We start from the raw sequence: 23,749 nt of genomic DNA, 5'->3' as shown, positions 1-23,749 counted from the left end.
ACTTATCTTGGCTTTCTTTCCAATGATGTCCTTATGCTGGATTGTATACTTACACACTGTTTTAAACTTTTTGTTAAAGAGTTAAAAAATCCTAATAAATACCTATGTGGGCTTCTATAATATTACTAAGTCATGTCAACATCTAGCACAGTAAGTATATTTTGCAAGAAGGTAACAAATGTAAAAATCACCAGTGACACTGAACTTTATATTTATAATTACAGTAAGAATTTTTTGGTAGATTTTATTCACACACATTTTAAAAATCATGAACAAAGTCATTAATTCTGAACTCAAGTAACAGTCAAAAATATTTTAATTTAAATTAAGGCACTACATACACATTTCTTTAAAGCACACTGATGTTATTTTATTTACACACTATTTTAAGAATTAACAATAAATACACATTTTCCATCTCCTCCTTGTCCTTCATTTATAACTTTATGTGTTAACAAGGAAGTAAAACCCTCCAAATAAAAGGAATTAAATGCAATAATCCATAAAGCTTATCAGATATGGGCACAAGAAGGAGACACCCCAAAACAATGTAAAAACATTTTAATCCTTTAATGTTACAAGAATTTATCTATAAATTCTTATGCCATACCTAGTGGAATAATAATACAAAACCTATACACAAACATTGAAATATGTTTTATTCTATTGCTATTTACCAGAAGAATTGCATATAAATAACAGCAGCAGAACTGTCCCTATGTTATACATGAATGTACTTATTCTGAATTCACTGACTGAATTAAAAACACTTAACTCAAACTTTTCCTATTACCTTGGGGTATTGTTTTCACAAACAAGTAAATGTTTCCTAGAGCCAAATACTTTCTACACCCAGAAAATAGAGCAGCATGTTAGTTATTTAACAAAATACACACCAAAACCTTAATGTGAAAGACTAGTTTTACTATAAGATTTTTCTCAGTGTACTAAAGGAGTCAATGGCTTTAACAGTGATAATTTTTTAAAAGATACAAATGAATTAAAACATAGTTCAATATAATATATGTTTTATTAAATAAATACTATTCTTCTTGTCCCATCGACATATACTTTTTAAATTTTTGCTTAATTTACAATTCGAGTTAATATTTTGAGAATGTAAGGAAAGACAAATAGGTAAATGTCTTGTTGAAAGGGTTAAGATAGTGACAGGACATACCTTCCTGTTACATCCTATATAAAATCCACTCATGAGTTGGATGCCAAGTATAGATTTCTGAAACTCATAACCACCAATCACGCTAATGCAATCATTAAAACTCACACCATTGCAAGGACCAAGTATAAAATATTCTGCTACTATTTTAGATACTTCAAAAACATCCACTACTTTAAATGAAAAGCTTTAAATGTGTCAATGCTATTTGTTTTTTAATGGAAATTAAAGTAGAATTTTTCTATTGTTCTGTTTCGATCAACTATTAACCTTTAGGATAATTGTTTTATGTGAAAAAAATTAGAAATTTTTTTAAAGCAAAATTAGTACTATTGGTTTTTATTTATTTTACTGTTCTTAATACAGTTAACTTATGACCAACAGCATGGATTATTTATACAGGGTTTGAAAATGCCTCTCAACAACCACAAATACAATAGGCAGCAAATACCAGGCTCAAGAAATTAGCAGTGACTCAATAGGACGCACTGTATGTTTGATGACTGGCACCACTGTTGTTCTTTACCATCACAGATAATATTTAACTGGGCTGCATATTTCTTATACTTTTATATTTGTAAAACAGTTACCAAGTTTATTTTATATTGTCAAAACTTTAAAGATTATACTATTAACTGCTTGTCTCACGTACTGACGAATGGTTCTTGAGCCCAATTTTTCCCCTACTAAATATAATCTAGTCTGTCACAACCTAGTTTCTTCATATTAATTTTGATTACTAGAAGGTACCAGCTAGCAAAGGCAGGATGACAGTTCTTCACAATAAACCCTTGGCTCTGAACAAACATGTTAAACAGAGGGATTATTTCTGTGATGCAAATACTGGAGAAAAAAGTGGAGGTAGCACTAAGGCTATTCTGCCACTTAACATATGAATGGTGTGAAAGACCAAAAGATACTAAATTTTGTTTAAAATTTCTTAACTATTCTATAGCCTAAAAAGTAAGGCGTAAAGTCCCAAAGATAAATACAAAAATCTCCATTCCTCATTCTGTCCCAGTCAAATTGAGATTTGTATTTGGGTCATAAATTTTTCTGCAGCATTTGGATACCTCAGGTTACAACAAACATGAGAGAGTTAAATGATAAAAGTTAATGAAATTAAGTTATGATTTTAACTTGTGAGTTAGGAGAAAGTAAACAAATATGAAGTGCAAAACTAACCTTTCCTGAGATCTGTGTGCTTCAGGAATGTGGAAGCCTGGCCACAGTCCATCTCTGACCTCCTTATATAGTAAATCACATAATGTCCACACAACCACACACAAACACACTTGCACAGGCACACGCAAACAACTAAGTAACTTACATAAAGGCATTAAGCATAGATAGAGAGAAGAGCACTTGTCTCTCTTTTCTTCTGAATTTTTTAACAATAATCTTTAAGACTAACAGCTTAAGACATAATGGTGACAACTCAGGCTTTTATCAAATGGTCTTTGTTTTTTTTTTTCAAATAGGTTTCCTTAAAATATTTCTTCATTTGCTATATCTTTTCTGTCTGCTCCAATGTTATTTACCATCACAGAGCATTTCCTACCTCAAGAGGGTACTTGAGATACAAACTAATTAAAGGTAAATATAAAAATATAGGAAGATTTTCCTCCCTAATATACAAAATTCACAAATTGCATAAAGATTTCTGTTGTTTTCTTTACAAATATATAAATTTATTAGAAAAACATGCCTACTAAATTGTGGTATATTTTCATTTAAAGATGTATCACATCTTCATTGCAAAATACAAGCAGAGGAAGTATTTTTCTCAAAAGCCATTTTTAGTATTTCTAGTTAGGATTGATGTTACCTAATGATTTCCTACCACAAGATGTTACCTAATGATTTACTAACAATTTTACTATGGTCAGCGTTATCTTATTAGCAAATGCACCGAAACAAAACACAAGGAAAACAAAGTAATAATTTTAACATGCTTAGTCTAAGTTCTTTGTCTTTCAAAGTATTCTTTTTCATAGTTACAACACTATTCTTTGGATGTATTCTTAGTTTTGTGATTAATCAAAGACACTTTGTATAAGCCCTAGCACATGTCACCCAATTAAAGGATCATCATCATCTTCTTGTAGCTGAAGTCGAGAAAATGGACGAGGTACAGAAAGTCTATTCTGCATGATTATTATGAGGCATGTTAGCATGGTTAACACCAAGAGTGAACCGATAACAATCGCGATGGCTTCTGGGAGATTAATGCACCACTGGTCAACTAACAAGCACTTAGTATGACCAAAGGTCCCATTATTGGGATGTGGTTTTAATCCCAGGATGTGGCACATCATTGGATAAATATCCACAATGTTAATTGTGCTATGCTTGTAGCCTTTGTGAAATGCAGGTCCGTGGGCAGCTAGAAATGGATGCATACTAGGCAAAGAATTATCATAACCATGGTCACCTACTGAAAAAGAACAAAACAACATCAGTCAAAAAGATCAGACTTTTTAGGACAAAATAACTTGCTTCTAGTATATAAACATTCAATTCTTTCAGAAAGGGACTAGAAATAAAAATTTCTATTTCTTCAACTCAGCTATGTTCCATATTTCCCCCTCTCTCTCTCTCTCTCTCTCTCTCTCATACACACACAAACACACACATATGCCCCTTTTCCCAACTGGTCATACCCTCAGACTTTACCACCACTTGTCAACCTGATGTACTTATCTTTCAGCCTGAGTACCAATTACTTCACCTGTCAATCTCAGCACTGTTTGCAAAAGCTCACTGCAAACAGTACCAGTTATAAAGACAGTGGTCAGGCTGAGGGTTCTGTGTAACTGGGAAGAACAGAAGTGAGTAAGGCCAACAAATGGAGAAAAAGAAAATCTGCAGCCTAACCTATCTCAATTGTTACAGGAGGGATCTTGCATTGAATGTGTTGTCTAATCTGGTGACTCTATCCCAGTAAAAGTTAGATTTAAAGAAAAGCATATGATAGTCCCTAATACAACTCCAATAATAAATTCCCAATTTTTAGCTTTATTTTAACAAACGTTGCCATTTAACGTACACCCGTTGTATTTAATAAGCTCCCACTTTCATATTAAGTACGGGTGACTGGGTGATGAGTATACTGATATTTGTTATATTATTCTTTGGTGGTATGTTTGAAATATTTCATCATAAAAATAATATGACAAAAAGCAGAATATATAGATAGTAAGATTTCAATAATATTAAAACACACACACACACATATATTAGAAAAAAAATATATTTTTCTATATATAATATATAATACATATAATATATATAATATATATTATATATAATATTATATATTATATATTATATTATATATATTATATATTATATAATATATATAATATATGTAGAAAATATATATTATAATTATATGTAATTATATATTATATAATATACATTATATTATATATAATATATTACATATAATATATATTATATTATATAATATAGATATATATTAGAAAAGAATATATATATATATATATATATATGAAAAAAGATTGGATGGGGAGAAATGCCCACAATTAACATTTGCCTATAAATCCATACTGAGGGATTATGGATAGTTTTTGTTCTCTTTCCTATGCTTTTCTATACTTTCGGTTGTCAACAACAAATATGCAACATAACATTGATGTAAATAATATACAAACTTCATTGATCCTGAGTCTGTCCTATGCTTGCCTGATACTTCTAAATTGCTATATATCAGGGAACTGTAAACTACAGCCCATAGCGAAGGTTAGCCCTCCATCCTTTTTATAAACAGAGTTTCACCGAAGCACACCACTTCAATTTCTTTACAGGTTGTCTATGGCTACTTTTACACAATAAAGGCAGAGTAGAGTAGCTGAGACAGACCAGCTGGCCCACAAAGCCTAAACTATTTTCTATTTGGCCCTTTACTAAAAAAGTTTGCTGACCCCTACCATAGACCACAAAATTAGATTTTAAAAAAAGCATTTGAATTGAATATGAAATATGGATAAATAAGCTTCAGTTTGAGGCAAGCCTGTAACTCACCCCTATACATTTTCTCACCTATATATTTTTTAGGAGAGATTTTGATGTATCTATTTTGTTCACTTGGTGGATTTGTTTGGTTACTTTCTGGTTCTTGCCCAGTGTTCTAAATAGCTGTAGCATTCAGGTAAATGATTTTGTTACTGGGGAAGACTTAGGGTTACTCAGACAAATTTTTTTTAACATACACAAGAACAAGGATTAGCTAATCTCTCCCCTTTTACTGTTTCTTTACTTCTCTATTTTGTATAAATCAAGAGAATGAATCTTGAAAATTACTGACAGTAATTGCAGTTCTGGAAAGAAAGTAGGACTATGCCTTCACTCTTAAATTTACTTTCTAATTTAAAGGTGAAATTGTGATTACTGTAAATTGCTGTTAAATGAAGACCTGGGAATTATCTGGTTGAAAATTGAACTAATTATTCTGTGTGAACTTCTTTAAATCAAAGTACCCTCTTAACACAACAGTATCACAAGGTATGATTTGTTCCTAGGACACAACAGAAATATCTCAACTGAATACTTACATTTTTGTGATGATTCATTTAGCACAATTGTCCAGCCTTCATCGGCAACCAAAATAATGGGCTGAATTCGATCATTATGTTGGTAATAAAATCTGTTAGGAATGTCTTCTTTGAGATAAACATTCATATGAGGGCTACAGTTTTTCAGTTTGTTATAAACCTCTGTTCTATCTGAGAAAAAAAAAGAAACAGCAAAGGAAACAAGTTATGATTGATAAGGAAAAAATATGTCTAACTAGAATAATTGGAAGTAAATTATAGATAATGTCATCTATTAAATCACTTCTTAAAAAAACAGAGCAATAATAATGTGACAGTGTTGGGGACTGATACACACAAACACACACCTTTCTCAAACATTAACAAATCTGTTTCACTTTGTGGATTACCATGGTGGACTTTTACAGATAGGGGACATTTTTCAGGTGTATCTTCCTAAGTAAACATAAACTAATTACATGTTACTACTAACTACTACTTCTATGATCAGTAGAAGAAAGTACCTCACATTATTACCACTAAATATCACACACTAAAATCTAAGACGTTTAAGGATAAAAATTTCCTTTTTCTAGTGCAAATAATTAGATATATCAAAGGCAAAGAAATACTCACTTTGAAACTAAACCATAAGCCATATAACTAAACCATAGGCCAACTGCTCTCAACTTGTAAATAAGAGGAAAAAAACATATAATCCCACTCTGAGTATATGGTTCTAAACTACAAAAAGCTAGAGCTTCATTCTTTTATACAACCCACCCCCCTCAATCAATTGCCCCATTCGAATAATAGTATCCCTCAGTTGAATGTTTACTTACTTATTTTGGGAAGTATTGCAGCAACTGGGCTCAAATCTATAAGAGTGTAGTATGAATGATCGATGCAGGAATCCAGGTTTATCAGTCTGTCCTGAGAACACTGGGTCATCCCATGATCACTTGTAATGATCACATTAAGATTTTCCCATAGCCCTAACATCTTGAGTCTTTGGACTAAGTCACCGATAAGATCATCTATTTTTTTCAACACTCTGCTCATGTTTTCTTTATCTTCAGGTCCGTATTTGTGGCCACTTGCATCTGGTTCTTCCCAATATAGTGTTGCAAAGGTGACTGGTGGGTTCGAATTGTTTAGCCACATAGTAATATTATTTAGTCTTTCCTCAAATGACACTGAGGAGTTGTAATTCATAAAATAGAAAGAGATGGTATCGTGAATGGGTACATCTGTACCAGGCCACATAGCAGCAGCACTTGATCTGTTTTCCTGAAGCTGATTGGTCACCCAAATAGGTACTGCCTCATTCCACCAAAAAGGATCCTTGTCATTAGAGTCAGAAAAGTGTTTCTTTGTGACTGCATCATACATGGAATTAGCCACAATGCCATGGCTTTCTTCATACAAGCCTGTCACAATACTGTAGTGGTTTGGAAATGTTTTTGTGATAAAAACATTTTTAACATGCTCTACCAAAACACCTTCTTTGATAAAATTCTGGAGATGAGGAAATTCATAGTTCTTCAGATAATCAGCTCTGAAGCCATCAAAGGATACTAGTAGTAACTTAGGTGGCAAACTAGAGGAAGAGTCACTTCTAAAACCAGTTATAAGTCCAGAAAACAAAAGTATTACTAATAACTTCATAATGAACACGTTGAAGGACAGCAATCAGGGTTCCTAAAATGTAAAAACACAATTCATAAGTAGTAATTCTATTTCATTTGGGTTAAGTTTTAGAATTTTAGCCCACAGGAGGAGAGAACCAACATTTATATGCCAGCTTTACCTATATTAACTTAAATAATACCATTTATTTAAAAATAACTAAAAGCTAAAATTGGAAAAAAATTGTCTTGTCCAATTTCCTATTTATATATATGCCCTACTCTATCCTTCATATGGGCCATTTTTATACTCCACATCAATACTCCTTCTAGGCTGTCAGCTCATTTGCCACATTAGAAATTCTTCTAAAGGCTTAATAAAAATAGATGCAGACACTAAAATGATTCTTTTGTAAAACATAACGTTAATGCCAAGCTTTCAGAGGCTCCAGAGATGATGATTATTTTTCCAGTTTAATAAATTGTGCTTTATAGTTTCTTTAACCCACAGAAATAATTGGTGGAAATTCTACCATATTGGCTTATTGCCAGTTCTTGTTGAAAATATTGCTATAAAAAAGGGGGAATAAGAAATAAATGCTATTGAGAAAAAAGCCCCCATCAGTCTGTATGTGCCCCAATAGTCACATGAAGTTGATTAACAAACATGCAAAGCCTACATGGACATGGATGCTCCAGTAACTTATGAAGAAATCCAATAGCTATTGAAATGAGTTTTATTACCACATCCCTCTTAAACTTCCTTTTAGCTATCAACAACTATTTTCACTAATACCCTAGGCTTAAAGCTATCTCTGATTTTTTGTTCTTTCTTTAAATCAATTCACTGATGACAAAAACAGCTTTTCCCTAATAAATCTCCCTGCCTTCACTCTCTATCTTCTTTGGTCTCTAAGAAAATAGAACATGTGAGTTAGGTAAAATGATTCACTTTAGATGGACAGGATGCCTCTTCCATTGTAACAGGAGAGAAGGAGCAAAGGTAGGGGAGCTGACAGATTTGAGGGCTGGAGGTGAAGAGAGTTGCCGGAGGTAGGGTCAATTATTGACAGGGAGTAGAATGGTAAAAGGTTCAGAGGTTTGAGGAACAGAAAGAATGTCTGAAATAGTTAATGTGGAAGATGGGAGAAAGTGTGAGTAAACAGTAGAACTGGAGTCAATGTTGACAGCTGTCATGAATTTTCATAGTGACACAGTTGACTGGTTTTCTCTAGCAACTCAGTAAACCTGGCACAGGCATGAACAAAACAGGCAGCTGATCCTACCTGGATTTGAGATTCCGCCAGAAACTGAAGGAAGACAAAGGAAGCTGAAGATGCTAACTAAAGAGCAGCTGAAATTTGGGCTGCAGCATCTAAGCTGAAACTGACAGATGTAAGTAAGAAGTAGAGAAGTTTTTCAACTAGAGGTTCTGGTGAAGTCAAAGAACTAATGAAGATTAGTTAAGAGTAACTTTTAGTGAAAGTTACAAAGATCTGGGATTGCAGTTAGAATGCAACAAGTGAATGCATTATTTCAGACTAAGAAGACCCTGAACATGGTAACGGGTATGCATGTTGAGGTCCCAGGTATGAAGAGCAGCAAGTTAACTAATATGATTATGAAGTTCAGGAGTCATTTATTGTGTATTCTCTCAAGTAGACTGGAAACACTTTCTCTCTTTCTTTCAAACATGCCACCTGGAGGATCTGCGTACTTGTGGTCAAATACTGACAGAGGCTGTGATCCTCTGAAAAACTGACTTAAAATTAGGAAGACCAAAGGCACAGAATCTGATTTATGAGGATCTTGGAGTCTACAAAATCTCTACTATTTTAATCGGAGACAGGTTGCCTTCTGAATGTGGTACATGGAACATTCGTTCCTGGTGCTCCCTAATAACCAAAAATAATGCAGAGTAACAAAACCACCTCTCCAAAGGACAGAGTAACAAACCTAATGAGTGGTAGAGGAGGCATATGGGTATTTCCACAGACACAGCCCTAGTCATAGCACAGCAATTTCAGCTATCAAGAATCTAGACAATGGTACTTACCCGTTCATTCAATATTTTATGCCCTCAACACAGTGTTTATGTATGACTTAACTCCTCCCTCAGAGAGTTTTAACTGGGTTCAATCAGATGACAGTATCATGTGGGTTGCTACAATTTTAGAACTTGTGTCAAGGGCATTCAGGTCTCCATGAAAGCTTGGATTGAGTAGATTCCCTGGTTTCTCTCTGGGTATAGTTCCCCATATCCAAATATTTCTTTCCAATCACAGAGTAGACTTTTAAATCAGCAAATACGGCGGCACAGTATCTTCTCACAGAGAAAACATACTCATAAATTTAATTTTTGAAAAACACTATTTACTGCTCTGGCTCTTTCCCTGTGTAACTATTTTATATTCCCAACCAATCCTATCCCACTGCACAGCTGTTCTGCTGCCAAATCCAATCTGATATGTGTCAGATGGAATGCATTCTCTATACCTCCAAATCTTTTCCCCCTTCCTTAGTTCCCAACCCTTTAAAACAGCTTCACCATTCTCTCAGTCACAAAGAGATCCCCTGAGTATATGATCAGTTGCCAGTCTAGTCAATTCTATCTTCGTATCATCTAATACAGCATATCAGACAAAAGAATCACCGAAGGGAGCTTGTTAAAAGTGCAGATGTCAAGTCACTATAACTAGGAGATTCTGATTCAGTCAGTCCACAGTAGAGGCCAGAAACCTGCATTTGAAACAAGCATTTTTAACAGCTACCCACTCATCCATCTCTACTACTGCTATATTTTTTAGTCCTCAATACCTCTTGTCCAGAGCACTTTTGTCTCTTAATTCACCTTTCTACCTCAACCACCTTCCACTTTCTTACCTCACATCTGCTGCCTACTCAGTCTCTCTGGGCACAGCTCTGTTCATGTTCCCTTAATTTAAAATATATTCAAAAGGTCCCCCTGCCTATACAAAAAGCCCAAATGCCTCAGTCTCACATTCAAGCCCCTCCAATATCCAGGTCCAACTTGCATGCAAATTACTGTGAAATAAATACAGAAATAACTGCCAACTTGAATTTCCATTCACCATACTTCATTGCCATGGTCTTTCTGAAAGGTATTACAACAACATGTAAAGTATAATCATCGTTCATCTTGGTGGCCTATAATAGCTCTTCAGTGTTAGTTTGCATTTCCAGAATATCCTAAAATTAGTTCCTACATATGAAGGTTAGCTCAGCAGACACCTGGGTCATTTTGTAAAAAATCATTCAACAAATATCTACTATCACTAATTCCATAACACAAAAGTATATGTATGTGCCATGTATTAGGGGACAAAGAACTTATACTTTTCAAATATATAATAATCAAAACAGGAGCATAAAGAACTAAAATAATAAATCAGGCTGCCAACTGGAAAAAGAAAGACAGGCTTTACACTTTAATCAATTTTGTTCTACAACACCAAATAACAGAATAGACTTAAATCAGCAAATAGGTGGCACAGTATCTTCTCACGGGGAAAAATAATCATAAATTTATGAGTACATATTTGTAACAGTGTGTTTGAGATTCATACACCATAATGTATTATTTTAAAAGCTAAGGTGTTAGAGAAATTACTACAAATGGAATATCACAGTATGTCTAAAAATTTTCCAGTAGATTTACCTCTAAGAGCAGAGGGGTGCCAAGACAATTCAACAAATGGTAGAGGGACAACTGGATATCCACATGCAAAAGAAATTGGAGCCCTGCCTCATACCATACACAAAAACTCATTCAAAGTAGATCACAGACCTAGATTAATAGCTAAAACTGTAAAGCTCTTAAAAGAAAATGTAGGAGTAAATGTAGGAGTACATTTTTGTAACCCTGGGTTCAACAGAGCCTTCTTAGATACCACACCAAGAGCACAAGTGACCAAAAAAGAGAAATAAACTGGACTTCAAAATTAAAAAGTCTCGTGCCTCAAAGGATACCATCAAGAAAGTGAAAAGACAACCCAGAGAATGGAAGAAAATATTTGCAAATCATATATCTGAAGAGATTTGTATCTAGACTATATAAAGAATTGCTACAACTCAATAATAAAAGTCAGATAATCCAGTCAAAAAATGAGCATGAGCTGAAAAAGATATTTCTCCAAAGAAGACACAAATGACAAATTAGCACATGAAAAGATGCTCAACAGCATTAGTCATCAGAGAAATGCAATCAAACCCACAATAAGGTACCATTTCACACCCAGAAGGATGAGTAAATAAAATAGATAACAAGTGTTGATAGAGAAATTGAAACCTTTATAAACTGCTACTGGAAATGTGAAATGGTACAGCCACTTTGGAAAATATTCTGGCAGTCTTCAAAGGGTTAAACATAGGGCTACCATATAACCCAGCAATTCTACTATTAGGTATGTGCTCAAGAGAAATGAAAACATATGTCCACACAAAAACTTGTACACAAATGTTCACAGCAGCATTATTTGTAAGAATCAAGTGGAAACATCTCAATGTGCACTAACTTATGAATGGATAAATAAAATGTAATATATCCATATAATGAAATATTATTTGACACAAAAAGGAAGGAAGTGCTAACACATTTTATAACCTGGATAAATACGCTAAATGTAAGAACGCAGTCACAAAAAATCACTTATTATATGATTCCATTTAGATAAAATGTCTAGAACAGGCAAATCTATAGAGACTAAAAGTAACTATAGTAACTATCTAGGGCCAGGGGTTGGGGGGGAAATGGGTAGTAAATGCCAGTAAGTATAAAGTTTATTTTTGGGGTTATGAAAATGTTTTCAAATTGATTGTGATGACAGTTGCACAGCTCCATAAAGCAGTACTCTTTAAATGAGTGAATTGAATGGTGTGTGATTTATATCTCAATAAAATATTATTTTTTAAAAAAGAGCAGAGGGAAGTGAAATTGTAATCTTAAATGTCCTGCCACAAAACAGGAAACATTTTTGATCTCATTTTACCTCAAAAAAGTGAATTTTATACTCCAAAATACACACTTGAGTGTTTTAATGTGAAAGTTTTATACCACTTCCCATGTGCATAACAGACCAAAAACCTGTGTCCGTCCTCTCCCACAAAACACAAATCAAAATGCTTCTTCCTCAAATCTTGAGTTAAAAGGATGCTCCAGGAACACATGCTGTTAATCCTGTGGCTCAGTAATCCCTCAGCACACTGCTGGGATCCAAGCGTCCCAGTCCTTGTCCTCAGGATAAGTAGAACAGACAAAGTGGAAAGACTATAGACTGAAGTCAGAAGGGTCCCAGAACCTGAGCTCACAATTAGTAGATGGGTGATCTTGGGTAGATCCAACTTTTCTTGGCTTCTGTTTCCTTGTGTGTAAAATGAGGATGTGTAAAGGTTACAGAATAGGCCCTCAAAATTAGTTTCCCTTTATCATTCTAGTTACAAAGATGTTGGGAAAAAAACAAGACTGTACTATGATAGGCAGAATATTATTGTGAAACTATAAAATACATTAGGAATAATTTAGTCTCATCTCTTCGCATATAATGACCTTGCATATGACTTTGCTTATGATGAAGCTAAAGTCCAGTGATTAGCCGGGCTCAGAAAGCGATCAGTTGCTTCACTGTGTTCTTACTAATTTCATGTCCTCAATAAGTTTACAAGTCCAGTAATAGCAAGTTAACAAGTCTGATAATAATCTCCAAACTATTAACAGAACTCTTCCTGACAGAACACCTTTTATTAGCAGTGCCAGATCCATGTCTGCCACATTCTGTCTCATTCTAATAGGGAGTGTTAAGCTACAGACAAACCAACAATGAGAAGTTCTCAAGCAGTTTCCAAGGAATGAAAATAAAGTTTGCAGGGAATGAAACTGTTATATTATAAAACATTGAGAGAAATTCTGTAATTTTTCACACCAAAAAGATGTCAAAGAGAAGAAAAAAAGCAGACCTCTCTGGGCTGCAACCAAATATCCCTACAACAAATGGAAGTATGAGTTACTCTTCAATTCAGGGGACAAACTACCTTCTAATTTCTCTGGGAAGACGTTCTTCCCTGGATGGAATGCAGTCAACTCTCACTGGCATTCCTAGCCCATGTGAAGCCAAGAGAGTATAAACCATTACAGGATATGGTGAAAGATATTTGTCACTATTAGCATGCCATCTGCTCTGTAATACAATGAAACTCTTATACACCTTTAAAAACTTTATTCTATGTCTATAAATAAGGCAGTTATCTTTAGATTATTATCAGTTGCTTTCTTATAGTCTAAGGAAAAAAATATACTCCCTAAAAAAATTCCTTAGTCTTAAAAATCGTAGGATTCTAAATTATTCTCCAATTTTGTAAAATACACAGAAATTTCTAGCATACACAAAGTTTTCTAGCAGCTTCCAAACACTTACACTTATCTTACTTTCTACATAGTAAAATACCTCCCTCCATTACTCCTTGTCCTTTCATCAAAATTTCTTCCAAATTAAGTCAAATTGTCCCTGTTTGCAGATGACATGATTGTATATCTAGAAAACCCCATTGTCTCAGCCCAAAATCTCCTTAAGCTGATAAGCAACTTCAGCAAAGTCTCAGGATACAAAATCAATGTACAAAAATCACAAGCATTCTTATACACCAACAACAGACAAACAGCCAAATCATGAGTGAACTCCCATTCACAATTGCTTCAAAGAAAATAAAATACCTAGGAATCCAACTTGCAAGGGATGTGAAGGACCTCTTCAAGGAGAACTACAAACCACTACTCAAGGAAATAAAAGAGGATACAAACAAATGGAAGAACATTCCATGCTCATGGGTAGGAAGAATCAATATCGTGAAAATGGCCATACTGCGCAAGGTAATTTATAGATTCAATGCCATCCCCATCAAGCTACCAATGACTTTCTTCACAGAATTGGAAAAAACTACTTTAAAGTTCATATGGAACCAAAAAAGAGCCCGCATCACCAAGTCAATCCTTAGCCAAAAGAACAAAGCTGGAGGCATCACACTACCTGACTTCAAATGATACTACAAGTCCACAGTAACCAAAACAGCATGGTACTGGTACCAAAACAGAGAAATAGATCAATGGAACAGAACAGAGCCCTCAGAAATAACGCCGCATATCTACAACTATCTGATCTTTGACAAACCTGAGAAAAACAAGCAATGGGGAAAGGATTCCCTATTTAATAAATGGTGCTGGGAAAACTGGCTAGCCATATGTAGAAGCTGAAACTGGATCCCTTCCTTACACCTTATACAACAATCAATTCAAGATGGATTAAAGACTTAAACGTTAGACCTAAAACCATAAAAACCCTAGAAGAAAACCTAGGCATTACCATTCAGGACATAGGCATGGGCAAGGACTTCATGTCTAAAACACCAAAAGCAACGGCAACAAAAGCCAAAATTGACAAATGGGATCTAATTAAACTAAAGAGCTTCTGCACAGCAAAAGAAACTACCATCAGAGTGAACAGGCAACCTACAAAATGGGAGAAAATTTTCACAATCTACTCATCTGACAAAGGGCTAATATCCAGAATCTACAATGAATTCAAACAAATTTACAAGAGAAAAACAAACAACCCCATCAAAAAGTGCGCGAAGGACATGAACAGACACTTCTCAAAAGAAGACATTTATGCAGCCAAAAAACACATGAAAAAATGCTCACCATCACTGGCCATCAGAGAAATGCAAATCAAAACCACAATGAGGTATCATCTCACACCAGTTAGAATGGCAATCATTAAAAAGTCAGGACACAACAGGTGCTGGAGAGGATGTGGAGAAATAGGAACACTTTTACACTGTTGGGGGGACTGTAAACTAGTTCAACCATTGTGGAAGTCAGTGTGGCGATTCCTCAGGGATCTAGAACTAGAAATACCATTTGACCCAGCCATCCCATTACTGGGTATATACCCAAAGGACTATAAATCATGCTGCTATAAAGACACATGCACACATATGTTCATTGCAGCATTATTCACAATAGCAAAGACTTGGAACTAACCCAAATGTCCAACAATGATAGACTGGATTAAGAAAACGTGGCACATATACACCATGGAATACTATGCAGCCATAAAAAATGATGAGTTCAAGTCCTTTGTAGGGACATGGATGAAATTGGAAATCCATTCTCAGTAAACTATCGCAAGAACAAAAAACCAAACACTGCATATTCTCACTCATAGGTGGGAATTGAACAATGAGAACACATGGACACAGGAAGGGGAACATCACACTCTGGGGACTGTTGTGGGGTGGGGGGAGGGGGGAGGAATGGCATTGGGAGATATACCTAATGCTAGATGACGGGTTAGTGGGTACAGCGCACCAGCATGGCACATATATACATATGTAACTAACCTGCACATTGTGCACATGTACCCTAAAACTTAAAGTATAATAATAATAATTAATAAATAAATAAATCTAAGACCTGAGACCATAAAAAAAAATTTCTTCCAAATTATATCCTGTAACTAATTTAAGTGGAGGTGGGGGGAAGACGCACAAGTGCAGCAGGCCTCTTAATTTCCTTAAAACAGATTGAAACAATCTCTGAGGGGAAAAAAGAAGAAATAGAAGATCATAATACTGAAACCAGCAGTTGATATTTCACAGTAGTTGGCAAATCTTCCTTCAGACTTGGGTCCACAAGATTGCCTGATTAAGCTAAGCCCTTCTGGAGTCAGATCTGGTGTAAACCTGAATCTGCCTGTCACTAGTTGTACAATCTTGGTTGGACGCGTCCCTTCACTTCTCTGAGCCTGACTTTCGTCATCTGTAAAATGGGAATGCTATGATCTCATAGGGTGGTTGTGACAACAAAAGGAAGCATTGTTTTTAAGTCCTTACGTGCTTTTAATCCAGCCCTTTAAAAAGGCACTTAAATGTACCTTTTATTGTTTGGTTGGCTTGTTTTCCAGGAAATTAGTTCTTAAATATCATTATCTATAATTAACATAAACTCTAATCTAATATTCAGACAGACGGATGTCGATGCCATGGGTGGTTCTCCTTTAAAACCAAAAGCCTGGCGACCCCGCCCCAGCTCCCCTCAATTTTACCCCAGACCCACCTTAGGTTCCTCCACTACCGTTTGGCTGACTTCCCTCCCTTCACACTTAACACCACAGGTTGCCTTCCCCAGCACCTGCTAATTTTTCTTTCCTCTTCCCTTCCTGGCCTCCGCCTCGGCCCGCCACCTCCCTGGCTCTTTGAGTCCCTTCGTGGACGTCCCCGCCGCGCCCCAGGGGATGTGCGTGTAGTGGGGGAGAGTGGGTCAGAGGGTCTGGTCTCACCATCTCTATTTTCAAAGCCCCTAGGGGACTGGAGAGGGGGTGACATTGCCCCCCAGAACGCCGAGCGCGCGAGGCGCGTACTCACCAGCCGCCGCGGTCGCTTCTTTCCAATGCGCGGAACTCGGCGCTCGCGGCACCTGGCACTCGTGGGAAGTTGCGGGAAAGGGGGACCTGGAGGAAGAGGGGCGATGCCGAGCTCTTCCTGAGGCGCCTGCGCAGTGGCAGGCGCCGCGCCGCGGGGCACAGCCCCAACCTCCCTATCTGCGCCGCTCGGGGCGCTCCGAGTGTGCGCAGCTGCCAGGCGAGCGTCTAAGGCGCCAGCTCAGGGCTGGCTGGGACCGGGCAGCAGAGTCTGAAACACGTCCTTGGATTGGATGCTAGAGCCAGCGTTGAATGTAACTTTCTTTCCGATTGGTTAGACAGGTGCTTGGCGGGGTCGTATTGGACCTAAGAGTAGAGGTTGATTCCACTCTCCCACCACGCACTTTTCTTATCATCCTAGATCTGGATGCCCTTCATGGAACCTAAAAACCAGCGAGTCCCGGAAAGGCCTCAGGCAATTGCCAAGCCGATGGCCTTCTGCCACTTAGTTAATGTGCACCTGGCAGCTTAGGTGGCCGCGGAGAAAGCAACTTTGGCTGCACCAAGGTCCGGCACAAGTCTAGAGAAGCTTCAGCCAGTTCCAGTGAGTTGGGATAAATGAAACGTGGATCTACCATAGACGTCTGTCCGTCTTACTGGATAAGCGAGCACCTTTACCGGGGAAGTTAGATAATAGTTTACAAGTAAGGTTAAAAGCAGCACAGTGCCTGCGGCAGGGAACCAGTAATGAGTTACAGCTGAGAAATGGATGCTTACTTTGACAGACGCGTATGTGGGATTGTGCTCCTGCTTTTAATTGGAAGGTTATTTAATAGAATAATGTAACTAAACTTTCCAACATAAAGAGCAGTTACCAAACAGAAGTAGAATTATTCGCTAACAGTTGGGTTGTCCAGGCACACTTGGCAGTGAGAGGATAGCATCTTTTTTCTTTTTATCTGTAGTGCCAAACAGAACTTGGTATAGAAGTACTTGCTAAATCACTATTGAATTTAATTGTCCCGCTTGTTAAAATGCAGGCTCCAGGAGGTATTTTCTTTCTTGTTCACTACTGTATCTCCAGCTCAAATAAAAAGTACAAATAAATTAAGAATATTAATCACATGTGATATCCTCAAGTGTTAAGTATTTAATAGCTGTAAATCCAGTACCTGGATTAGTAAACTGCAGTACTGGACCTTAGATAACAAATTCTGAAGTTGGTCCCCTTGGTCTGAACCTTACAGTATAGCTATTACCAACAATCTGGAAGCAGCCATGGAGATGATTTGGCAATAGATGTATTCCGTTGATTATTAGTTTGTGCCTTGATAAATTAATTCCAGTTTTAAGTCTCAGGTTGGCCTGTGCATTGGTGAATATGGGCATCTTAGATCCATGGGCTTTCAGAGCTGGAGGGGATGGTAGTGGGTATGTAGCTGAATCCCTAGAACCTGCAGACCCTAGAACCTGGTTTGAATACTCCCTGTCACTCACCAGCAGAGCAATCATGGGCCAGTGTCTCAACCTATTTGAGCTTTCATTTCCTCATCTGCAAAACGCGTCTTGTTACAATACCAACCTCTTACTATCAAATGAATGAGGAAAGTGAGTAGAGTATTCAGCACAGTATCTGACACATGTTGTTTTGGGGATTATTATCATTATGACCAAAAAAGTACCCCAATTTGAACAATAGTCAGGGTAAGACCAAGTTTTGGGGGAATTTAGGTAATGTCCAATGACATAACATTTAAGTTTAGCAGAACTTAAATTTTGTGGCATTTGGGGGTATTGTGCATATCCTGTTTGTTCATTCAGTAGGTGCATATGTATGCTTAAAGGGTGGACAAAACTGAATGCCATCTAGGTCAGATGTGTGGTGAAGATAGCAGCTGGATGGGCATCAGGAGAGGACTCTCTTTATCCACTGCTACTGCCTGTGTGGCTGGGTTAAATTAGGGAGTCTCATGCCACCTGGGCTCTTGCTCTGTAAGATAAAGTGGTCAGGAACAGAGGGACAAAATGACACATAAGGACCTTTGGCCCTAAACTTTTGTTATCCTCTATATATTTGCCATTTCAACCACAACCAAAATCCTATTATAGTAAGGATATTTATCGTCTTGTGGAACAAGAAGTCCAGAGGTAAGGCAGACTTCAGGACTGGTTGAGTTAGCAACTCAACGATTTCATAATGTACTCAGTTCTTTGCAGCTTTACACTTGGCTTTTAACAGAGTAGACTTCTGGTTCCTTTAGCGGTAAATATAACTACCAGCAGCAACAGGAACCATGTAATTCATTTTTCACTTCCACTGGGTGATAGAAATGACGTCTAGATTTCTTCTGTCTCTTAGAAGTCTTCAGCAACTGTCTCCTTTAATCACTTTGGACAGAATTGTGTCACATATCCAAATCTAAGCCAGCAAAGGATATGGTTACCTGTAGACCAATGCAGTCCACATCTTAAACTGAGGTCTCACCCAAACTTTACTTTTTTTCTCAATGGAAATGAGGTGGAATGGGTGCTGGGAAGTTGGCCACAAAGTTCACTATAGTTTCATTGTAGAACTTTAATGATAATAAAAGAAAACATAATAGTAACATAAATTTCTTATTTACAATGTGATTTTTAGGCATAAGTGTTGTTTTATTTAGGTAGGCAAAATAATATTCATTTATAATGTTCTTTCAGCTCAGCTTTTGCAAAGGGAATTTTATATAAATTTTGGAAATATAGAGAGCCTTTAAACCCATTTTATGTTAGAGATTGAAATGAATTAGAGGCAATAGTCTAAACTTATTATTTACAAATAATAAGTTTATTATTATTTGTAATAATAATAAATCTCCCCACAGAGAAATGACTGAGCAAACATACAGTTAGATAGAAGAAATATATTCTAATGTTTGATAGGAGAGTAGGGTGACTATAGTTAAATGTATTTTATATTTCAAAATAGCTAGAAGACAGGACTTGAAATGTTCCCATCACATAGAAATGATAAATACTCGAGGTAATGGATACCCTAAATACCCTGACTGGATTGTTACACGTTCAATGCATGTAACAAAATATCACATCTGCCCTATAAATGTATAGAAATATTATTTATCAATACACAAAAACTAAGTACAACTAGAGTATTTGCCTCCATGGGGCAATGTCAGATTTGGAAGCAGCATGTCAAAGGCAGTTTCTTTTTCTCCCATGAACAACGCTCAAGACTGAACATTTATTCATTAACACAAAATATTTTAAAAATCTTATCCTGTTTTCAAAATTAAAGACATAGCTCTCTATACAATTATTTCTCTTTTATACTCCTAATTGTGATGTATAACTCATTGCTGGCCAGGAGTAGGTCAGAAGTTAGAAGTTACAGGAAGAAGGTTTCAGAGCAAAAGCCACACCCTGCCCAAAGAAAAACAATTCCCGTCCACTGCTCAGTTCTAATTAAACAACAACACAACTGAAACTAAATAATTGAATGTCAAGGAGAGTATTTAAGGTTCACTTTTTAATATAAATTAGATGTTTAAGTAATACAGATTTTATCTTAAATATAACAGGGGAAAAGGACCTTATGAATCATTGCATTTTAGTGATTTTGAAAGTTCCTTTGGTGAAAACTTTTCACCTACTCCATTTTCAGTAAGATTATATTGGAATAATCTCAATCAAGTTAAGATTGTAAAATATTTTTAAGTGCTCCTTTAAAAAATGATTCTGTATTAACCACCATGAACTATTGTGTTAGACCTTCACTCTAAAGGAATTTTTTCAAATATTTAATAAAACTGTGAAAGAAACAGTATAAATTCTTTTGAGGCTTTCCTATGTGGAGAGCTATGTGCTCAATTTTTCAAAAGATACAAAAATAAGTAAGATTAATTCCTTGCCCTCAAGGTGCCTCTAATCTAAGAAAATGAATGGAGAGGACATTACTCTCTTGCTTTTGCCTGCCCAGCATTCATTCCTCCTCCTTCTGGCAATTCCTCCAAGAGACAAACCCACCTTCATTCTTTGACTATGGGAGTCAGATGGGGCTGACTGTTAATTCCCCTCATCCACGGGGCAGACTCCTGAGGTGCCAGCTATCTTGGTTTGTCCCAAATGGAAGAGGTTCCTGGGACATGGGATTTTTAATCCTAAAATCAGAAAAGCAACAAGCAAATCGGGGTGAGTTGGTCACCCTAACCCTGACTCAAGCTTGGCCTTTTGGAGCCAATTTTACTCCATTAACCACATGAATTAGTTCAGTGATAGGGACATGCCTCAGTCCAGGCCATAAAGACTCAATTCTGAAACTTTTGTTGAAATAATTGGGAAAGAGTCCCTGTTTCAGCAACAATTGCTAAATAGGTAGAGTATAAGCTTACCTATTTGGCAATTGTTGATACTCTACCTGTTTAGCAATCACTGAAGCTGCTGGTGGCCATCATTGTCACTGTAAAGGGAAAGTCTACCTGAGAATGAAGGCAACACAGAAGAAAGCAAAGCCAAGAGCTGGAGTCCAACACGTGATGACATTGAGCACGTGGGTCCAAGTTAATCTGAAGCTCCATCCTTGGACTTTTCACTTTACATGACTCAGTAAATTATCTTTTTGCTTAAACTATTTTTTTTAACTTTTTAAAAATATATATATATTTTAATTATACTTTAAGTTCTAAGGTACATGTGCACAACGTGCAAGTTTGTTACATATGTATACATGTGCCATGTTGGTGTGCTACACCCATTAACTCGTCATTTACATTACGTATATCTCCTAATGCTATCCCTCCCCTCTCCTCCCACCCCACAACAGGCCCTGGTGTGTGATGTTCCCCTTCCTGTGTCCAAGTGTTCTCATTGTTCCATTCCCACCTATGAGTGAGAACATGCGGTGTTTGGTTTTTTGTCCTTGCGATAGTTTGCTGAGAATGATGGTTTCCAGCTTCATCCATGTCCCTACAAAGGACATGAACTCATTATTTTTATGGCTGCATAGTATTCCATGGTGTATATGTGCCACATTTTCTTAATCCAGTCTATCATTGTTGGACATTTAGGTTGGATCCAAGTCTTTGCTATTGTGAGTAGTGCTGCAATAAACATATGTGTGCTTTTGTCTTTATAGCAACATGATTTATAATCCTTTGGGTATATACCTAGTTATGGGATGGCTGGGTCAAATGGTATTTCTAGTTCTAGATCCCTGAGGAATCGCCACACTGTCTTCCACAATGGTTGAACTAGTTTACAGTCCCCCCAACAGTGTAAAAGTGTTCCTATTCCTCCACATCCTCTCCAGTACCTGTTGTTTCCTGACTTTTTAATGATCGCCATTCTAACTGGTGTGAGATGACATCTCATTGTGGTTTTGATTTGCACTTCTCTGATGGCCAGTGATGATGAGCATTTTTTCATGTGTCTGTTGGCTGTGTAAATGTCTTCTTTTGAGAAGTGTCTGTTCATATCCTTTGCCCACTTTCTGATGGGGTTGTTTTTTTCTTGTAAATTCGTTTGAGTTCTTTGTAGATTCTGGATATTAGCCCTTTGTCAGATGAGTAGATTGCAAAAATTTTCTCCCATTCTGTAGGTTGCCCATTCACTCTGATGGTAGTTTCTTTTGCTGTGCAGAAGTTCTTTAGTTTAATTAGATCCCATTTGTCAATTTTGGCTTTTGTTGCCATTGCTTTTGGTGTTTCAGACATGAAGTCCTTGCCCATGCCTATGTCCTGAATGGTATTGCCTAGGTTTTCATCTAGGGTTTCAATGGTTTTAGGTCTAACATTTAAGTCCACCTTGAATTAATTTTTGTGTAAGGTGTAAGGAAGGGATCCAGTTTCAGCTTTCTACATATGGCTGGCCAGTTTTCCCAGCACCATTTGTTAAATAGGGAATCCTTTCCACATTTCTTGTTTTTGTCAGGTTTGTCAAAGATCAGATAGTTTTAGATGTGTGGTATTATTTCTGAGGGCTCTGTTCTGTTCCATTGGTCTATATCTCTGTTTTGGTACCAGTACCATGCTGTTTTGGTTACTGTAGCCTTGTAGTCTAGTTTGAAGTCAGGTAGTGTGATGCCTCCAGCTTTGTTCTTTTGGCTTAGGATTGACTTGGCAATGTGGGCTCTTTTTTGGTTCCATATGAACTTTAAAGTAGTTTTTTCCAATTCTGTGAAGAAAGTCATTGGTAGCTTGATGGGGATGGCAATGAATCTATAAATTACCTTGGGCAGTATGGCCATTTTCATAATATTGATTCTTCCTATACATGAGCATGGAATGTTCTTCCATTTGTTTGTGTCCTCTTTTATTTCATTGAGCAGTGGTTTGTAGTTCGCCTTGAAGAGGTCCTTCACATCCCTTGTAAGCTGGAATTCTAGGTATTTTATTCTCTTTGAAGCAATTGTGAATGGGAGTTCACTCATGATTTGGCTCTCTGTCTATTATTGGTGTATAAAATGCTTGTGATTTTTGCACATGGATTTTGTATCCTGAGACTTTGCTGAAGTTGCTTATCAGCTTAAGGAGATTTTGGGCTGAGACAATGGGGTTTTCTAGATATACAATCATGTCATCTGCAAACAGAGACAATTTGACTTCCTCTTTTCCTAATTGAATACCCTTTATTTCTTTCTCCTGCCTGATTGCCTTGGCCAGGACTTCCAACACTATGTTGAATAGGAGTGGTGAGAGAGGGCATCCCTGTCTTGTGCCAGTTTTCAAAAGGAATGCTTCCAGTTTTTGCCCATTCAGTATGATATTGGCTGTGGGTCTGTCATAAATAGCTCTTATTATTTTTAGATATGTCCCATCAATACCTAATTTATTGAGCATTTTTAGCATGAAGAGCTGTTGAATATTGTGGAAGGCCTTTTCTGCATCTATTGAGACAATCATGTGGTTTTTGTCTTTGGTTCTGTTAATATGCTGGATTACGTTTATAGATTTTTGTATGTTGAAC

At 36.6% G+C, this 23,749-nt stretch overlaps 1 protein-coding gene and 1 long non-coding RNA gene across 4 annotated transcripts in view; one reads left to right on the top strand and one right to left on the bottom strand.

Annotated features, from left to right (window-relative positions):
• Positions 1 to 298: 298 nt before the first annotated feature.
• On the bottom strand, positions 299 to 17,166 carry ENPP4 (ectonucleotide pyrophosphatase/phosphodiesterase 4). 2 transcript variants are annotated; one of them, XM_003833211.4, is made up of 4 exons: positions 16,797 to 17,166; positions 6,576 to 7,434; positions 5,755 to 5,925; positions 299 to 3,614 (listed from the first exon to the last, which is right to left on the bottom strand). In XM_003833211.4, exons 2-4 carry the CDS (start codon positions 7,399 to 7,401, stop codon positions 3,250 to 3,252), a joined length of 1,362 nt encoding a protein of 453 aa, XP_003833259.2. In that variant the 5' UTR covers positions 7,402 to 7,434; positions 16,797 to 17,166; the 3' UTR covers positions 299 to 3,249. The 2 variants fall into 2 exon arrangements, with proteins under 2 accessions (XP_003833259.2, XP_054969637.1); XM_055113662.2 differs by having other exon boundaries at positions 299 to 3,611; positions 16,797 to 17,026.
• A 91-nt stretch (positions 17,167 to 17,257) lies between these two features.
• The window catches only part of LOC117980595 (uncharacterized), a 33,037-nt gene continuing 26,545 nt past the window's right edge, over positions 17,258 to 23,749 (top strand). Inside the window, exon 1 of one of the 2 annotated variants that reach the window (XR_004671990.2) lies at positions 17,258 to 17,396. This is a non-coding gene — a long non-coding RNA (uncharacterized LOC117980595). The remainder of the gene's footprint in view (positions 17,397 to 23,749) is intronic. The other variant, XR_008625627.1, reaches the window with a different exon arrangement.

The sequence above is a fragment of the Pan paniscus genome, chromosome 5 (genome assembly GCF_029289425.2).
Source record: "Pan paniscus chromosome 5, NHGRI_mPanPan1-v2.0_pri, whole genome shotgun sequence".
In the NCBI taxonomy this organism is placed as follows: Eukaryota; Metazoa; Chordata; class Mammalia; order Primates; family Hominidae; genus Pan; species Pan paniscus.
This window is presented reverse-complemented; position numbering and strand designations above follow the sequence as displayed.